Source organism: Enhydra lutris, unplaced genomic scaffold, assembly GCF_002288905.1.
Source record: "Enhydra lutris kenyoni isolate GAN:26980312 unplaced genomic scaffold, ASM228890v2 scaffoldscaffold9, whole genome shotgun sequence".
Classification (NCBI taxonomy): domain Eukaryota; kingdom Metazoa; phylum Chordata; class Mammalia; order Carnivora; family Mustelidae; genus Enhydra; species Enhydra lutris.
In genome coordinates this window covers 64397751-64418717 of record NW_019154093.1, presented here as the reverse complement: position 1 = coordinate 64418717, position 20967 = coordinate 64397751, and the positions used below count along the sequence as shown (strand labels likewise).

The 20967-nt window shown below is 34.6% G+C and overlaps 1 protein-coding gene across 3 annotated transcripts in view; it reads right to left on the bottom strand.

Annotated features, from left to right (window-relative positions):
• Positions 1 to 481: 481 nt before the first annotated feature.
• LOC111143327 (sorting nexin 7) overlaps positions 482 to 20967 on the bottom strand; it is a 96699-nt gene continuing 76213 nt past the window's right edge. The window contains exon 9 of one of the 3 annotated variants that reach the window (XM_022496993.1): positions 482 to 747. In XM_022496993.1, the coding sequence (XP_022352701.1) occupies positions 661 to 747 (87 nt within the window). In that variant the 3' untranslated portion in view covers positions 482 to 660. Of the gene's footprint in view, positions 748 to 13866; positions 13907 to 20967 lie in introns of those variants that run through there. The other 2 variants (XM_022496995.1, XM_022496994.1) reach the window with 2 other exon arrangements.

The following is a 20967-nucleotide window of genomic DNA, read 5'->3' as shown; positions in this document are numbered from 1 at the left end:
ATGTCAATATATCTTGGTAATTTTTTTTCAATTGTGAAAAACAATTACTTTACTCTTACCAAACCAACTTGTGAACAGTTATCATTAATGTTTAATAATAGTAAATTACTTTTTATATATTTACTTCAAGATCCTAATGTCAAAGTGAGTAGTATTTTAGAGAAAATTGTGATGAAATAAAGGTGAATTCATAGTATGCTTGGTAACATGCTGAATTCTTATCAGAATCTGCTTCAGAGGCTGGAGCTACTGGTACAAAAAGAACACACCACAGCCAGTCATTTCATATTAAACTTTTTATTAAAAGTTTATGAGTCTTCATAATATATTTAAAATGACATGTTCCACAAACAAACATTTGGGCAAAAAATTTCTATATGTACTTAATGGCACACAAATTTAAAATAAAAACTAAGCTAAATATATAGATAGATAGATACAGATGTCTATCTATTTATCTATCTATCTATCTATCTATCTATATATATATATATATATATCTCCAAATTCATATCAATTATCTGGAATACCTGAGTTTCAAGCTGTTGGTTTTCCAGATAGTGTGAAACATTTTTCATCCACTTCATAAAGGACAAAGCCCATCCAGAAAGAGTAACTTTGGTTAATAGATGCTGTCTCCCAAAGATCACACGGAAGTCCTCAGTGGGATTCAGGTTTATCTTCAGAGGTTTCTTCCATGTGGAGGTCAGTCTGTGATGCAAGGAAGGATTCCCATGTGGCAAGGCACTGAATAATGGAAATACACCATGAGGAGATCAACAGTAGTTAACTTTCAGTGGTGAAAGGATTAATAAATCCTTATGTATTTGTTCCTAGAGCAGTCCGCCCTGCTCCTCTCTCCCACCAACAAGCCAGAATCCTTGTTGTTTTCTACATATTTTAATTTATAATGAGGGATACTATTGATAATAAGAGGAAAACAAAAGGTTAAAAAAATGAGTATGAATTAGTTTGCTAAAATAATCCCATATTACCCCACTGTCAGGAAAGGAAACTGCTAAATTATGGAGGAAAAGATGAACCATTTGGATCTGAGGAGGCAGGCGTTAAGCATCTAGACAGGGAGTAGGGATATAAGCATGCATCTATCAGATTTGAATCCTACTACAAGTTTGAGTTTGGGCAAGCTGATGAATCTTTATTATAGTTTCTCCAGCTATAAAATTACATTAATGACAATACTTAACCACTAGGGCATCTGTAAAAAATCAAAGTTCCATAATCTGTATAAATCTCTATGCAGAATGCTTAGCACAAAGTAAGTGCTCAAAAAATTAGCAGTTACTGTATTACGATGGTCTCTTGGGACTAGGTGGTGAAACTTGGTCATTCATGTGCCACAGAAGATGAAAAAGGATCAGACGAGACTGAAGATGGTGGGGACACGCCAACAGGAATGTGGCCACCTTTGTGATATTGCCTAGTACTGACCTGCCTAGGCCTAGTCTCAATTATCTGTATGAAGTTTATCCACAGCATAATTTTAATAGTTTGCACATATTTAGGGTTCTTCTAAAACCTACTCTAATATATATTCAGCATGAGCTAATATTGATTAGGAAAGAAATCATGGTTTTTTTTTGCAAATGTGGATAGATTGCTATATACAAATACATACATATCTTTTTTATATATAATACACTCAAGTTGGACTGATTAACACTGGTTTACTTGTCTAAACTACTTTCATATCACTTCTTTATCCTCTAATCCTTTTATAGCTTTAATATGTCCATATCTGACAAGTACTAAGTGACAACCAGCAATTTCCCAAACACAGCACAAACTCAAAATTTTAAACCTCCCAGGGGCACCTGGGTGGCTCAGTGGGTTAAGCCGCTGCCTTCGGCTCAGGTCATGATCTCAGGGTCCTGGGATCGAGTCCCGCATCGGGCTCTCTGCTCAGCAGGAAGCCTGCTTCCCTCTGTCTCTTTGCCTGCCTCTCTGCCTACTTGTGATCTCATCTGTCAAATAAATAAATAAAATCTTAAAAAAAATTTTTTTGAAACCTCCCAAATTAAAAATGCGCTGTGTTCCAGAAAGTATGTACATATGGACTTATGTGTGTGTGCGTGCATGTATGTGTATGCACACATATATACATACATGTACACACATATGCATATAATTGTGCATATACAACAGTTTTTCAAACTGAAGATTTAGAATATGGGAAACATTTTGCCAAACAAGGTTTTTATAAAGGGTATACGCAGTGATTTGATTCTGAAATAGTTTGAAGAGGAAATGAATAATAAGGCTAGAAAATTATATATTTGCATGAGAACAGTAGAAAATACTGTGGAAGACTTAATTGCCAAATTTAAAAAAACGGAGTAAATTACTGGGTAAAATGTTGAGTATTTATTTTGTGATATATGTATTTTGAAAGTCAGGCTTGGGATAATATAGGTCTCATAAGAATAATTAAGTCTATCAAGACTTTAAGGGATATTTTTGATTTAAAAATTTTAGTGTACTGGAAGCCAAGTATAAGCCATGAAGCATAATATCAGCTACTGTGATGAATCAGTTCTGGGATTTACCTTTATTCTTTAGTAGGTTACTAACTCTCTGATTTTCTACTTTGCGTGTACAATAATAATATCTACCTCATTGGGATGAAGAAATAACAACATAAAATAGGGGTAAGGAAGGAGAGGTCAGGGAATAGAGAGAAAGCCAGGTAGTATGACAGGGACCACCTGGCAGGCAGAGGGGCCTCCTCTGGCATGGTATCGGAGAAGAAGGAGATGTCTTTACATCTAAATGCTTATACCCATGAGAAGGCATTAAAGATAAATACCTCACATTTGATCTCTCTTTCAACTTTTAGATCTATGTCTTTTATAAACGCCCAAACTATACATAATTTGAGAGATAGGGGTTGACATAAAATATCTATTCACTCAACAAATATTTTTGAGTTCTTACTAATATCAGGCACTACAGTAGGTTCTGGGGCACAATCCTTGATCTCATGGAAATTGTGATTTAGCAAAGGGACATAAGTAAGCAAATATAATCAACTTCAGGGTCTATGAAGTTGCAGGATATGATGAAAATAAATATCAGTGGGATCTAAATTAGACTAGAATGAGTTAATGCATGTTTCCTAGTAGGAGTAAGCCCATAAACCTCTGTTCATGTCTGTAGAAGGGCAATGTAAGAAGTCCACTGGTTAAGTGCTTGGGCTTAGGACTTCTGTTGCTAGCCAAAATGGTGTAATAAGGCCTAGATTTACTCTTCTGCTAAAAAAATATAGATGATAGATAGATAAAGAAAAAATATATGAAATGACAGTTTTTAAGACCCTGAACATCAGGCAACAAAGGACAGCGATCCCTGAGAGACATGATAAAAACAATCTGAGCTCTATGATTACCCTACTGTTATGGGCAGAACTGTGTCCCCAAAACTTATTTGTTGAAGCACATTTCCAAGATACTTCAAAATTCATCTGTCAAAAACAGAGGATCATAGGGGAAGAGAGAAAAAATAAAACAAGATGAAACAAGAGAGGGAGACAAAGCACAAGAGACCTTTAATCACAGGAAACAAACTGCAGGTTGCTGGAGAGGAGGGGAGTGGAGGGATGGAGTAACTGGGTGATGGACCTTAAGGAGGGCATGGGATTTAATGAACACTGGGTGTTACATAAGACTGATGAATCACTGACCTCTACCTCTGAAACCAGTAATACATTATATGTTAAAAACTGAAGTTAAATTTTAAAAAAATAAAATTAATACAATAAAAATTCATTTGTTGAAGTACTTATAGAATGTGAAAGTATTTGGATATAAAGCCTTTGAAGAGGTGATCCAGTTGAAATGAGGCTGTTAAGACAGGCCCTAATCCAATCTGAGTAGTATTCTTATAAGAGGAAACTGGTTATACAAGAAGACTACAGCAACGACAGCAGAGAGAAAAGACAATGTGGGGACACTGGGAGAAGACTGCCATCTGCAAAGTCAAGACGAAAAGCCTCAGAAGAAACCAAGTCTGCCAACATCTTGATCTTGCACATTTAAATTCCAGAACTGCAAGAAAATAATTTTTTGTTGTTTAAGCCACTTAGTATTTTAAGCCACTGAGTATTGGTATTTTGTTATGGCAGTCTTCGCACACCAATACACCTATTTATTGCCTTAAGAGAATTTCCAGATCATGGTGGAAGAAGCTGAACTTAGATGTAACCAGGCAGACTGCCTGAGTTGAAGAGATGGAGCTAAGAGTCTACGGAAAAGTAATGCTGGAGAGTTCGGAAAGCAGAGTACCAGAGAAGGAGAGGAGAGAGAGCATTCTGGAGATGTGTAGTGGGTCTCCCGTGGGTATTCAGTGGAGTCCTGATCAGTACAAACTACTTGAGGCCTGGAAAAAAAGCCACCAGTGAGGAGTAGAGTGAACAGTGTCCATGTTCTCCCAAGGCCTGGAATAGTACAGGATCCCACTAAAACAGACTGGAAAATCCCATAATTCATGAGATATTGGGTAGAATATAAAGAAGGGTCTTGCCTCAATATTGGGAAATAATTTGCCCTATACTAAAAGATGCTCAAGTACCACCTAACAAATCTTAAAAGTAAGACCCTAAAGGATCAAATTCTGTCCAAGCAACTTAAAATTAAGTGCTATAGGAATAGAAAAATATTCAACATGCAACAAAATTCATATCTGGCATCTAACTAAAATTACTAGGATAAAAAGAAGGAAGGAAACATAACCCATAATGAGGAGAAAAATCAATTAAAATTTATATACAATGGAATATTACTCAGCCATAAAAAGAGTGAAACCCTGCCATTTGCAACAATGTTCATATAGCTGGACTGTATAATGTTAAGTGAAATAAGTCAATCAGAGAAAGACAAATATCATGTGATTTCACTCATATGTTGAATTTAAGGAACAAAACAAATGAACATTGAGGGGAGAGGGAAAAGACACAAACTAGAAAACAGACTCTTAACTATAGAGAACAAACTGAAGGTTACTAGCGTGGGAAGGTGGAGAGGGGATGGGAGAGATGGGTGATGGGGTTTCAGGAGGGCACTTGTCATGAGTACTGGGTGTTGTCTGTTAGTGATGAATTACTAAATTCTACACCAGAAACCAATATTACACTGCATGTCAACTAACTGAAATTTAAATAAAAATTTGGGAAAAAAAAAAAAAAACTGACCCAGAATTGACAAAGATGTTAGATTTAGCAGACAAGGACATTAAATGAGTTATTATAAAAGTATCCTAGCTGTTCAAAGAGTTAAGTAGAGGTATGGAATAAATGAAGAATAGACACAAACTAGCCTTCCAGAGATGAAAATTACTATGTGTGAGATGAGAAAATATAATAGATGGAATTAATAACGCGTAAGACCAATGCAGAAGACAAAACTTAAGTGTAGGTGAAGGCAGACGAATGGAAAGCATCTGAAAGCAGACACACAAAGAAAAAAGATCAATGAGAAGAAAGGAAAAGAGCATCAGTGAGCCAGAGGACAGCTTGCAGTAGGATAATATATATGTAATTAGCATTACTGAGAAGGTGGGGTGCACAAACACTTTTGAAAATATAAATGGCAATTTTTTCCAAATTTGATAAATTACACACCCACAAATCCAAGTAACACAATAAACTCTTAACATGAGAAACATGAGGAAGAATGCATCAAGCCACTTTCTAACCAAATTGCTCAAAACCAGTGATAAAGACAATCTTTAAAGACAGAGAAAAATGATGTTACATACAAAAGAAGGAAAAATAGGGACAAGTATTTCTCATCTGAGATAATGTAAGTAAGAAGAGAGCAGAGTAATATTTTGAAGGTACTGGAAGAAAATATATTAAAAAAGATATAGGATTCTATGCCTAGCAAAAATATCCTTCAAAAACAAAGATGGAATAAAGATATTTTCTGACATATAAAAGCTAAGAATTTGTCACCAAGAGACCATACTACAAGAAATGTTTAAAAAAAAATTTTATCAGGCAAAAAGAAAATGAGACCAGATAGAAATATGAATCCATTCAAAGGAATGAAGAATACAGAAAATGACAATTATAGGGAATAAGAAAAATATATTTCTTAAATTTATTTAAAATATAATTGACTACTTGATTATAAATAATAATAGTAACAAGACCTTGTGAGGCTTATAATACATGTACAAATAAAATATACGACAAAAAGAGCATAAAGGCCAGGAGAAAGAAAATGAGATATATGATTATAGGTTCTTAAATGATAGGTGAAGTGGTATAATATTACTTGAATATACTTGATGATAAGATTAAGCTATAAACAATAAACCTGAAAATAAGCACTAAAAAATAAAAAGCATATCTAAAACACCAACAAAAGAGCTAAAATGAAATCATACAAAATTGTCTACTATCCAAAAGGAGGCATAGAGAAGACTATGGGAGCAAAGAGATGGAGCAAATAAAAACAAAGAGCACAATAATGGACTCAGATCTGGCCATATCAATAATCAATTTCAGTGTTAATAAGCTAAAATATTCCAGTAAGACACAGATTGTCCTACTAAATAAAAAACAAGACCCACCAATATTCCACTTAGAAGAAAAACATACAAATACATTTAAATTAAAAGGGCAAAAAATATATATATATACTATGAAACACATGTCAAAAGAAAGCTAGAGTGGCTATATCAGATAAAATAGATTTTAGAACAAAGACTATTATCAGAAATAAAGGTTATTTCACAAATGATAAACATCAATTTATCTAGGCATAGTTTAAAATATTTATATATATATATAATGGCAGAGTTTTAAAATACATGAAACAAAAACTGATAGAAATGTAAGGAGAAAGACAAATCCACAATTATAATTGATTTTGATACACCTCTCTCACAAGAACTGATAGAACATGTGGACTGAAAATCAACAGTGATACAGAAAACTGGAACACTATTATCAATCAAGCTGACCTAACCGATACGTATAGAAAGGAAAATATGTGTTTATTCTTGTGCACATACGACATTTACCAAAACAGACCATATTCTAGGCTACAAAAGAAGTCTCAGTAAATTTAAAGAATCAAGTCACATGAAGTTTGTTCCCTGGACATAATGGAATTAAATTATAAACCAGCAATAGAGAGGGATATGAAACATATCCAAGTATCTGAAATCTAAACAGGAAACTTACATATATAATAACTCTCTGTCAAAGAAGAATTCAGAAGGAAATATAGACAGAAAGTATTTTGAACTGAATGAAAATAAAAACACAGCATATAAAAAATTCTGTATGTCACTAAAGCAGTACATAGAAATTTATAGCACTAAATATCTATTAGAAAAGAAGAAAGGTTCACAATGAGCACTAGGTGATGCAGAGAAGGGTTGAATCACTATATTGTACACCAGAAACTAGTATTACACTGTATTTTAACCAACTGGAATTAAAATAGAAGCTAAAAAAAAAAAAAAAAGAAAAGAAAAAAGGTCTTAAATAAATGATTTGCTTCCACACTAAAAACTAATCAATAAACAAACGAACAAGTAAAACAAATTAAACCCAAACTAGGGAGAACTAGGGAGAAAGAAGAATGAAAGAAAAAGAAAGAGAGAAAGAGAGAAGATCAGAGTGTGATTTAATGAAAAAGTAAAAATATAGAAATATCAATGAAACCAAATGTTGGCTCTTAGAGAAGATTAATAAAAGTGATAATAATTAACCAAACCTAAAAGAAGAGAGATGACATAAATTTCCAGCTGTTAGGAATGAGAAAGGTGACGTCACTCCAGATTCTATTTTAGAAAATAAAAGAATATTATGAAAAACTTTATACCTATACACTAACAACTTAAATGGAATGGACCAATTCCCTGAAAGACACAAACTACACAAACTCACACCAGAAAAATAGATAACCCAATGAATTTGAATTTGTTGTTAAATATCTTCCCACAAAGAAAACTCTAGGCCCAATGGTCATCATTGGTGAATTTTATCAAACATTTAAGGAAGGAATCATTAATTCTACACAAACTCTACCAGAAAATTGAATACATAAAATGCTTTCCAATTTATTAAAACCAAAGATAGTGTAAGAGAAGAAAATTACAATATCTCTCATAAACATAGAAAAATTCTAAACAAAATTTTGGCAAATACAGCAATCTATAGAAAAGAAAATCTATGGAAAATAGATTACTTTCTATAGAAAATCTAAAGAAAGAACTATACATCAGACTGTATGGTGACTAACATAATGAAAGAAAGAAAGAACGAAAGGAAGAAAGAGAAAAAGAGAGAGAAAGAAAGAAAGGAAGAAAGAAAGAAAGAAAGAAAGAAAGAAAGAAAAGGAAGAATTATACATCAGGACCAAAAGGAGTTTATCCCAGGATTGTAGGACTGGATTAACATTCAAATATTGATCAATATAATTAACTGTATTAAATGTAATATCATCTCAATAGACACAGAAAAGGCACTTGTCAAATTATAATGTCCATTTCTGATTTTAAAAAATCTGTCAGCAAATTAGGAATCGAGAAGAATGTCCACAACCTGAGGAAGAACACCTACAAAAACCTTAAAGTTAACATCATAGGCAGACATGCATTAATATTAGTTGTCATTAGTATTTCATTTCTTTTTAATCACAAGGGAAAAAGGAAAGTAAAACTCAGCTTTACATTTACTCAAAAATCTCCTTCACCAAATTCTATGTCCCAAAGCAGGAAATAGAAAAATACCAAAATACAAATCACTTTAAGTCTCTAGCTACAATATATATGTAAAACAAAGGAAGTTATTAATGGGGACTGGTGGCACAATAGAGGGCAGACCATATGCTGCCTCTGGGAAAATCCCTGTTTCCCTTGTGAACGTCATTTCTACTAGAGCCCTCTGGCCTCCTCTGCAAATCCATACACAATTCTGCTATCTGGTAACCCTGCGGGGCAGCCCAAAGCAATTACTGCTTTCAGGAGATATCACATCTTTCTGATAACTCCTGCCAAACTATCATTTGAATAAACTTCTCAAGTCATCAAGGTAAAATTCAAAATGTAATTCTGAGCAGTCTGCTCTATTTAGAATTTCTGTCAAATAAGTGATCCAAATTACACCAAAGACGGCATTAATTCTCCCGTGAAGAAACTTCTATTGTCCTATTCTGCTTCAACTATCCCAGTTTAATAAATGTCTAAAGAAGATATTCAGTAGATATCCACACTGATTAGTGTTGTGAATTAACATTTTCATTTCTCAACTAAGTCCAAAATGGGACAGGGAAACTTAGTAAAAAAGACAAGTTAGCTATGGAACTCTCTCTTTACCATCTACCATACCATAGGAAGAAAAACAATTTATGTATTTTGAAATATGAGTTCTAGAATGTTACCACATGTAGAAATAACATGACACAGTAATATGTATCAATATGAATCCTTGCTCAGGCATTGCAATGGCTTCTTTATTGCACATTACTTTCATATTACCACCTTACAATGATTGCTACATATCTTGTTTCACAGATGAGAAAGCTGAGGCACAAAAGGTTAAGTACATCTGTGATATTACAAATCTGGTAAGTAGTACAGCCAATATTTATTCATCAACAAATGGAAAGTAACTAATCTCCTGAATGACCACCAGGATACATTCAACACATCACTGGGCCATCAAGATGAGATACCTTTCTTTTACCTAGTGGAAAAAGGGCAATTCTGGAAGGAGAGATGATTAAGAAAATACATGAATGCAGGGGGCATTAAGCCAAAAAAATTTTAGGAAAGTGTGTATATGCAGGTGGATTGTGTAGAAATTGATTCCCTACATACCTCTTGGAAATTCTTTACGTATTTCTAGGAGCACACAAACGCTTTGAAGAGGACCTAGTTAATACATGATAGGGATACATTAAGTGCTCAGTAAATGCAGATGATTAGAGAGAACGAATGTATTGAACTACATATACAAATACACTGGTTGTCACAAAAATTGAAGTTTTCAACCTGAATATTAATTAATTGACATCCTGGCTTCTACTGCTCTCTAAACCTGAACTAGGTAGGTTCTGATGCTACCAGACCTCTTTTGGAATTTTGATAGATTTTTTTCCCCTAAGTAAATATGTCAACTGTCCCCTCTGCCAATATTTAATATTACCCTGTTACCTGATATTTGTACATTTATCCAATTAATGTATGTTAATCTATTTTAAAATAATAAAAGATAATCCCTAAAACTCTAAAAAATCTCTTTTCTCTTTCTTGTTTTAAGTGTGAAAAACCAAGCAAAGTCTCAAGAAATGGATTGTTTGTATCATGTAGTTAACCACTTTAGTTCAGTATCTACTGTGTCCAGGACTGTGATCATTGGAGAAGATTAAGAGTCATCAAAACAACAGTAACATAGTATTCCATTTTACACACACACACACACACACACACACACACACACACCCTGATATGAGGAATTTGAGAGTCACAGTAGGGGGTTTGGGGGATAGAGAAGGAAAAAATGAAACAAGATGGGATCGGGAGGGAGACAAACCATAAGAGACCCTTAATTTCACAAAACAAACCGAGGGTTGCTGCGAGGAGGGGGGTAGGGAGAGGGTGGTTGGGTTATAGACATTGGGGGGGATATGTGATAAAAGTGAGTAAGCCTGATGATGATTCACAGACCTGTACCTCTTGGGCAAATAATACATTATATGTTAATGAAAATAACTTAAAAAAATACTAAAGTTCTACTGCAACAAAACAAAACAAAACAACAGCAACATAATCTCAAAACCTAGCGTGAGACTTGCTTATAATTGTAAATAGTGTTTTCTTAAAAGATATTTCTGCTATTTGGCTTCTTATTGCTTTCTAGCAAGGAATTGATTTTTTCCACTTTTAAATCATTACAGTTAGTGAAGCAAGGTAATATCTATCAAAATTGGAGTAACAATCGAAAATACCCAGCATCACTGTTGGCCTGACCTTTTAGCAGGACCCAGCAGCTCATTGTAGTTTTAGATTCTCATATTATCGTCAGAGAATCAACAATAGGAATTCCACTGTGAGTTGAGTAGTGTGTCCTAATCTTCCACACATTATCATTTTATTTGATACAACAATACTTTGACAAAATAAAGGAATTGCTTCTTACAGTTAAGAAAACTGTGCCTATGGATTTCAGTACTTTTCTTCCCATTGCCTCTTATGCCTCGCTGCAGAAAAAGTGAGCCAATAAATATGCTGTACAGGCTACTGGGCAGGATGGTGGGTGACCAAAAAGTAAATGTATCACAAATCCTCATTAACTGAGCATGTCTTCCCGAGGTGGCCCCAGTTTGTAGCCAAAGGCCAAAAACTGTAGCTTCTCTTTGAAGGGCAGGACTGGAAAATGAAGCTGTACAGGGAGGAAGGTAAGCCAGAGCTGGGGGAACAGACCCAATAGGTAAACAAAAGCCTTTTTGTTCCTATACACATGCTTAAAAACTTCTCAAACACATGGACAGAAATAAGGAAATAGGAAATAAGTTTTAATTTCTAACACTGGGGTGAAAGTAAATCTGTATGCTACTTCAGCAAAGGTGTTGATGAGAATCCGCCATTAGAAAAGAGAAATGTGGGGCACCTGGGTGGCTCAGTGGGTTAAAACCTCTGCCTTTGGCTCAGGTCATGATCCCAGGGTCCTGGGATTGAGCCCCGCATCGGGCTCTCTGCTCAGTGGGAAGCCTGCTTCCTCCTCTTTCTCTCTGCCTGCCTCTCTGCCTAATTGTGATCTCTGCCTGTCAAATAAATTAATAAAATCTTTAAAAAAAGAAAAAGAAAAAGAAAAGAGAAATGTCTCTTCAGTTCTTGTAAATGTGTAATCATCCTACAAGTAGATGTGACCAAGTTTTCCAGAGAATGAATGATGACAAGAATGGTGTTTCTATAGATACAAGGTAGCTTCCAACGAAAGCTGGCACGTTTAAGAATCCGTATTTTCTCAGGCTCGTGGGGTATGAAGGGGTTCTGTCCTGCAGTGTGACTTCAAACAAGTATCTTCATTGCTCTAGGCCTGTTTACTCCTTCATAAAATAAGGGGCCTGGACTGTATAAGTCCATTAGTTGTGAGCCCAGAACTGAAAGTGAATGTTTCCAGGGGCTAACCGGAAGAAGTTGGGAAACGATATCACACACAATTTATAAAACTGTCTTGCTCTCCTTGGCTTGACACAGTGTGGAAATGCATTGAACATAAAATTTTACCTCTTTCCTCAGTATCTGATATTTACAAGATGATTTTCATTATGTTATATATATTATTTGTATATTAGTTTTATATATTTATATTATTTATATATTATTTCATAATATTCATTATGAATAATTTCCAAAGAGATGATTCATAAACTAATGAGAAATATTTTCAATGACTACTCTTGCTGCTCTATTGGTAATCTACATTTATTGAAATCTTTTTTCAATATGGCCAAGCCAAGGATATTACGTATGTTTTTATCTATCTATCTATCTATCTATCTATCATAATCTATCAGCTTTGAAACATTTCCTATATGACAACTTCAGGCTCAAGTAGAGTAAGTTGTGGCTTAAGGAATAAGCTGCAGGAGACTCCTAGAAGGATGTTTATGACTATAAAAGCTTTAAAATAATTTATTTTTAGTGACTTACAGGGAATACTAAATTTTGCTTCTAGGAATTTTCTTCCTTTTTTCCTATTCCATTCCATACATGCCTGCACACATACATACAGATATATTTTAATACCCAAACAAATCTGTGATGGATGTACTATTATTTTTAGCATTTTATAGAGAAGGACACCGATGCTCACTAAGATAAAGTCTTTGAGCTCTCTCAGCTCAAAGTTACAAGTTGTGCCTGTCCAGAGCCATGCTCTTGGCCAACATGCAATGTCAATATAAAGTTTGATGTCTCCACCAGTAATGCTACCACCTTGTTTGTGGAACAGCTAATAAAAAATTTAGTTTCATCCAAATTATCACATAAGTCAAAATAATAAAATACTACTTATATATCTCTATGATAATAAAGTAACTGTAAATCTGCCTAAAATAGTAACAATGAAACCTCTCATTATGAAATGTGATAAAAGCCAAACTTTAACCACTGAAGTTTCCACATTAAGCCAAAAGTTGTGCTTCTAGTTTTTTCCCACTAATCTAAAAATATCTTTTAGGCAGTACCCTGATAATTGCATGTCTTTTAATAAATTAACAATGAAAAATATGACTGAAAGTCCTCTAAGTATTTTAATGCTATCTCAAATAATCTGGGGCACAAATAACGTCACCTACATTTGAGGAAACATTAAAGCTCAAATCGGTAAACATCTCTGTACCAGGCCAATTTCACTACAAAATAAATTACATTATAAAAATTGTAGATCATGCCTAAAATGAGGGTAATGGGATGTGTAACATTTCAGTAATTGGTTTTTACCAGCTAAACCTAAGATTCAGAACAGTATTGAAAACTTACAGGAACTGCATATTTTAAATTGTGAATGTAATCAATCCAGAAAGAAATTAGAGATGATGTTGCTAGAGGAAAGCAACTTCTATTATTTTGTAATAGCTTAAAGTTGCTCATTATATTTCATTTTTGGAAAAGTCTAAATTCAGCTTCTAAGAATCATCTGCCAATTTATAATTTTAGAACTATCAACAAGTTTGAAATAACAGAATTAGTAATTTTTAGAAAAAATATGCATTTATATATCTCTCAAGAATATAAGTAATAAGCTTGATTTATAAATCTGCAAATACTTACAGTTAATGCAAAAGGATCATTAGCTACAAACGCCATCTTGTGGTCCAAGTTTTTATTATTTTGTCCTATTAGTCTGGCTTCTCTAACTCAAGATCTGGTAAAGAAAGAAAGAGCCTAACATAACATTAAAAAAAAAAAATTATGCTGAAAAAAATAAAAGAAAGAAGCTTGGATATAATTTATTCCCTTTCTCTCATTTTTAAACATGGGAAAACTGGAGCTGCAAAAGGTCTAATACATCAGAAATCTTTAGCAAAAGAATTAATACAAGAGCCAAAATTTTAAATTTAAATATTTTCAATTCATACTTTCCTATTCCTTATCATCAGTTTTTGACCAATAATATGCATGATGTCCAGTTTAGTTCCAGACGTTTCAAACACCAAGCTTATCTGCATTTGTTTAACCATACCTTGAAAGTACAGCAAACTAAAAAAGAGCACATTTACCTTTGAATTACTGAAAAATCATCAAGGCATAGCTATGATGTTTCAGTGCATTGTTTTAAAGCATTTCACACATGTGTTCTAATTTTATTCTCCTAAAGATTTATGAGTTCAGTGTGTGGATAGTGGTGGGGAAGGGGAGGATTATCAACACCTCTACTGACAGATTAGGAAACTCAGTTTAGATAAGACACAATTAAGATTTTACAATCAGCTAGTGGCAACCATCCTGATACCCAACTTTAATTTTTTTCAATCACCTTTTTTCTTCAAGATGTTATATCATGCAGTGTTTACCTGTACATGTGTGTCTTAAATCCCCTCCTTTTCTTTACAGGAATTACGTATTATTGGTCTGTAGACTAGAGTCTATCATTTACAAAGCACAATAAGATGAAAGTCCTTGATTCAGAAACTAGATGTTTTTAGAAATTATAAATATGTAATCTTCTATTCAAATCCTTGATTAACTTAACAAGAGAAAAACTCGTCTAATCCAAAGGATGGGAAAGAGGCACAGACGGTCTATGCTCCAGCATAAATGTCCATTTCACACCTAAACTTAACTTCATTTGTATATATAATTGAGAAATAATATCACAGAATATAAGAGATTAATGAGAATATTTTTAAAATAAGTTTTTAAGAAAGCAGAAGCTTGAAATACACAAAAATCTTCAAAACTTACAGAAAACTAACAAAAGATGTCTATGGTTAGGTGAAAACCTGAGCTGTAGCTATGGCTTTTGAATGTACAGTTCAGAACAGAAATTCTCACTTAATAAAACAACAGAATACAGCTGATTCTTGAACAGTACAGGTTTTAACTACATGAGTCTACTTATCTGCAGATTTTTTACAGGACAGTACTATAAATGTATTTTCTCTTCCTCATGATTTTAATAGCATTTTTTTCTTTAGCTTACTTTAGCGTAAGAATACAGAATATAATATATATGACTTACGTAACATGTGTTAATTAACTATTTTACTGGTAAGGCTTCTGGCCAACAGTGGGCTATTAGCAATTAAGTTTTTGGGGAGACAAAAGTTGTACACAGATTTTTTAGCTGCATGAAGGATTGGCACCCCTCACCTCCTGTGTTGTTCAAGGATCAACAATAGTTACATAATTACTTTAGAATTCTAAAAATGACAATTGATTTTAAGGTTTCTTTAGAAGTAAATAAAAATTACACCCTGATGCATTTAAATTTAATTCTATAATTGACTGAGTTTTTTTTAATTGACTGTGTTTTATATACTTTATATAATACTTGAATATTAAATAGAGTATAAACTTTTATTTATTTTTTTTTAAGATTTTATTTATTTATTTGACATACAGAGATCACAAGTAGGCAAAGAGGCAGGCAGAGAGAGAGGAGGAAGCAGGCTCCCCGCCGAGCAGGGAGCCCGATGCGGGGCTCGATCCCAGGACCCTGGGATCATGACCTGAGCCGAAGGCAGAGGCTTTAACCCACTGAGCCACCCAGGCGCCCCTAGAGTATAAACTTTTAAATGAGAAAGGGCACTATGCTAAGCCTAAAAGATGAGCGGACTCTAAGAAAATAGATGGAACTTCAGAGCAGTGCTTCTCAGACTATCAATGGTGAAGAACACAACTCTTTCTTTCAATCCCCAAGCTCCATTGAGCGATCCTACTAAGCATGACTAGTCTGCAGTGCACGCCACATGAGTCACCATATAAGCCAAATGATACTGGCCAATACTTAATTGGCCAGTACTTAATCAACATAACAAGTCTACTAATCAACTACCTGGATGTCAGGGTGATGTCTAAATGCTGTAGAAGCTTTTAATTGATTAGTTTCAACTTCTGATTGATTTTGTTATGAGTCTTTTAAATAAACAACTTATGGACTGTGCATCAGTCCACACATTAAGTAGCATTACTTTAGAGATCAACATAATTATCCCAGGTTTCCCAGACTGTGTTCCATGACATGCTAATCCCTCAAAAAGAAATGCTGTTCTAGTCAAGGAAATTGTATCTTCAGATTCACAAACCATGTAAGCATATAAGGTATGCTAAGAACTTCTTTAGGAAATAAACCTGTTTAACTTCATTTAATCCAAATTTCTTTGATTACAGAACTTTTTCTTTCAAAAGTATCACTCATTGGGGCACCTGGGTGGCTCAGTGGGTTAAAGCCTCTGCCTTTGGCTCAGGTCATGGTCCCAGGGTCATGGGATGGAGCCCCACACCGGGCTCTCTGCTCGGCGGGGACCCTGCTTCCCCCTCTCTCTCTCTCTGCCTGCCTCTCTGCCTACTTGTGATCTCTGTCTGTCAAATAAATAAATTAAATCTTTAAAAAAAAAGTATCACTCATTAACATTACAAAACACTAATTTTTTATAAAATGCATTGAGAGACTTGAGTATACACAGAATTACTGATTTACATTACTCAACAATTGCTTAAAAACTCCCAGTGGCAAGGAATTTATTTCTTTACAATGCAATTTAATATAATTTAGGAAATTGTAACACATAGGAAATAGTTTTGTGTGTGAGTTCAAATTATACAATTTCTAAGAGTTGGTTTTAGATATATTATCTGAAGCAACAATAAAACATGTAATCCTTCTTCCATGACTGCCATCCAAATACCTTTTTTCTTTTCTATTTTTTTTGAATGAAGATGCACTTCTAAGACGATTATCACCATAACCTTATTCTGGTTACATCTTAGTTTGTCAATGTTACTTTCAAAATGCATCATTAGGACTGAATTCAGTATTTTGAATAGCTAGTGAAAGATGTAGATAATTAGTTTGCTCTATTTTTTTAAGTCAGAAGTGTCTTCTAGCATAATAAGACCTTAATATGGTTCTCATAAAACTTAAATTTGGAAGAGAGCAAATTTCAGTGTGAACACCAAGATAAAGACTTAGTGAATTAAATGAGTTGTCCTCCACAAAATATACTATTATTTCACATGCTGAAGATGATTTTACTGCAAAATAATTTTGGCTTGAGTATAAAGACTTCTTTGGAAAAAAACTAGTTAGAGGTAGATTTACAACTTGGAATATGAAAACAGGACCCTGTCATCAATGTAGGGGATAATATTTTGCAATAGTGGGGGAACATTCACCTGTATCACCAAAAACCTTTATCAAATTATTGAGGTATAAGTTCAAAAGGTAGTTGGCTACAATAGAGCAGTCTTTTAAGCCAAATAGAATTGACATTTACTCTAAGAGCTTATGGTTCAGACGGTTTTACCAGTAAAAGTTCTAATGAGCATTAAAAGTTTCACATTTCTGTTAGTTCCCTAAGTATTTTCTAAAGAATATTTGTTTATTCCATAAATGCTTCTGTGAGCAAATAATCCGAGACATTCAACAAAGGTGAACAGGTTTTTTTCCCAAAGAGTTTCTTGGAAATGTAAATGTGCTAGGGGTGCACTGCCAACCGCTCCAATAAAGTGACACTGTATAACCTAGATGGAAGGCACTCTGCTATTGAACTGTCATACTCAAAGATAGCCAAAGTAAAATCAATGGAAATAAATGACTGTTGATCAATTATCCCCCAAATATACAACAGTTAGAGACCCAAAGAACTATACACAGGGACTTCCTCTATTGGCAACAGTTGATTTTAAAAAGTTATTTATACACCGTCTTTAATGTAGTTTTCCCTCCGTTCAGATTCTCACCTCTTCACTTACCCAAGAATCCCAGTATAAACTGAGAAGGCAGCTTCCTGGTATCTGTGGAAGCTCATCTCCAGATACCCTTCCCCACAGACAACTAACAGACAACTGTAATAGCCTTCCATGAATATTCTAAGGTTTTCACGGACGATTTTAGTTCTGTAATCAGTGGTGAAGCCTCTCATCAAACAGTGAGAATACAAAGTTTTAAAATCTTAGGATAACATAGTTAATCATTTCTGTTCTCCTTGCTCTGATCCTTTTTACTGTACACCTTTAGATTCCATTTAAAATAGGAACCGAGTGCTCATGAAAAAAATTTTTTTCCATGGCCTAGAGAGTAAAGATGAGGACAAGATGACTCATTAAATAATCAGTAGTGTTGGTCTCTACACTAAAAACACAAAGGGAGAGCTCCTAGGTATTCAATGGGTTGCCATTTAATGGCAGTAAGACGAAAACTTGGTGTTTTCTTTTTGATGAAGATGACCACCCCTAAATGAATTGGATGGCCCATAGAAAAGTGGTGGGATGTAGCCTGAATTAGCTAATCCAGACATTCAGGCCCCCAGTGAGTGACTTCCGGTAAGTAAGAAAGTAGTTAATGTGGACACAAGAATGTAATGTATTGAAAATTTTAACTGGTATAAAAATGGTTAGGCTAATTAAAAATCTAAGCATCTTAGCCTCTCAAGCTGGTGTATTTGCTTCCCAGGACAGCTAGTCTACACACAGTGGGAATCTACTTAATCCTGGGGTCTATATAATGTAATTCTGAAACATTCTTCAAAGAGTTTCAAAGATGTAGACTCCTCTGAAGGGCTGTTTTAGCACCATCAAGAAATCTGTCTTCTTGGGTCCTAGGGATCAGGTCAGGTACCAACTTTAGTAAATGGTATGAGGCATGAATATATTTTTTTTAAAAAATCCCCTGACATGGATTAAAAAAATCCCTGTCTGAGATAACTGAATTATTCCCAGCTGTAGCCACCTTCTTTGTTCTTATGATTAGGGAGCTGAGATGAGACACATTAACTTTATTATTATTATTTTTTAAAGATTTTATGTTTATTTGTCAGAGAGAGAGAGAGTGAGCATGCACAGGCAGGCAGAGTGACAGGCAGAGGCAGAGGGAGAAGGAGGCTCCCTGACAAGCAAGGAGCCCAATGCGGGACTCGATCCCAGGACACTGGGATCATGACCTGAGCCGAAGGCAGCCGCTTAACTGACTGTGCCACTCAGGCATCCCGAGACACGTTAATTTTAAAGAAAGTATCTGTTGACTTGGTTTCATCCTAAGAGACTGCCAATATAAAAAATAATTTTTAAATGGTTCAATATAGACCATTTATTATGCCTCTGTCCCAACATGTCAAAGGAAAGCTCAAAAACTACCTGTCATTCCTTGGGGTCAAAATGATATTAAATAACTCTCTGGGAAGAGTCTCTGGCACTCCTACACTTCTCTCGACAAGAAAGGCGGTTCACAAAGACTTGAGCAGTTATTATGTGATTCTATATGGTATGTATCAGAAATTACAGAGGTTAACTACCTTGGAAAGAGGTGTCATTGTTCCAGTATTCCCCAAAACTTTCTCTGAAACTAATTTTAGTATTTACTTAGGAAAGAAAAGCAGTCTGCATTTCTCCTGGGTGAGCAGAAGTCTGTTGATCTTCCTGACTTTTCAGTTTAGAATTATAGGGGGTACAACTAAGGCTTGGTAAGCACTGCTTTTGGGGCTGGTAAAGGAAGGGTTTTTGCATCTCTCACTGGAAAAGAGAATATACCCAGACTTCTCTTTTTGTGGAAATGCAGAGTTGTTGTTTTATTATCTCTTCAAATATACTGGATTTTTGTTAGCTTTTATTTATATTTGCTTTATAAATCTTTCAACTTATACTTTCACCCTCCTTGATGGAGAAAACAGGAATGAAATAGAAGTAGTTCTGTTTTTTCAGCTTCCATAACATGGTTTCCATTAAAGATTCACTTTACTAATTTTATTACAGCTCACTAATTCCTAGCTTTCTTGCATCCTCAACACCCACTTCCACGTGACTTTGATACTCTTTGGAAGTCATTCACTTTTTTTCCCCAAAGCTCACTTCTTCCTGAAATGTGCCTCCCGACACTGTTTCCTCTGTCTTCATCTGTCACTGCATCCTTTTGCGTCTTTGTCTTTCATAGTCCATGGTCCACGGTATAATCATATCTGATCCTTTAACTGCTTCACTTTTACTTTTTAGAATTGTTCATTCCTCTTATATTCTCTTTTCCAGTCTGTGACTTCATAAGTACAACTAAACTTTCTGTAACTTTTTAAAACCACCTTACTAAATCCTAGGGAATAGCCTGGGTTTTCTTTCCTCTGCTCTTGCCTCCCAGAATTTGAAAAGGGTAATTTTCCCCCAGGTTTCTGTCCTGTTATAGAACAATTCCTCTTTGCTGGATGAAATTAAGTCTAGGGAAGCTATACCCCTTAAGGCTTCTTTTAATTCATATAAATGAGCACAGAGGCCATCACTTATCTGATTCCCAGTTTTTAAAAGAAGAATGAGATTTTGGACAAAAATCTAAATGCCACACAGAATCCTGCTTATCTGGCAGTTTTATAAATATTATCAAGACTAACCTCCTTGAGTCACAATGCTTGGGAGCTCTCTTTACCTAGGCCAAGGTGTTTTAAATGTATAAAACTTACAACACATTCCAAGCTATGTAGTACACCCCTGAATTTAAAACAAACAACTCTTTAACTAGAATTTATTTTACCATTCCCCAACATAACAAGGAATACATTTTTAAATAAATACAACTATACTTGAACTTCTAGGACGTTCCATGCTCATTCATTACTTACTTTGTAGGACTACTATAACGTAAGTGTGTGCGTGTGTGTGTATGTGTGTGTGTGCACGCGCACATGCGCCTTTTAAAAATTTCTCTAATTTTTAAGTGGCCCATAAATAACTGGACTTGGATTTTAGGAAAACATTAGTTGTATTATTCATCGGGCTAGATGG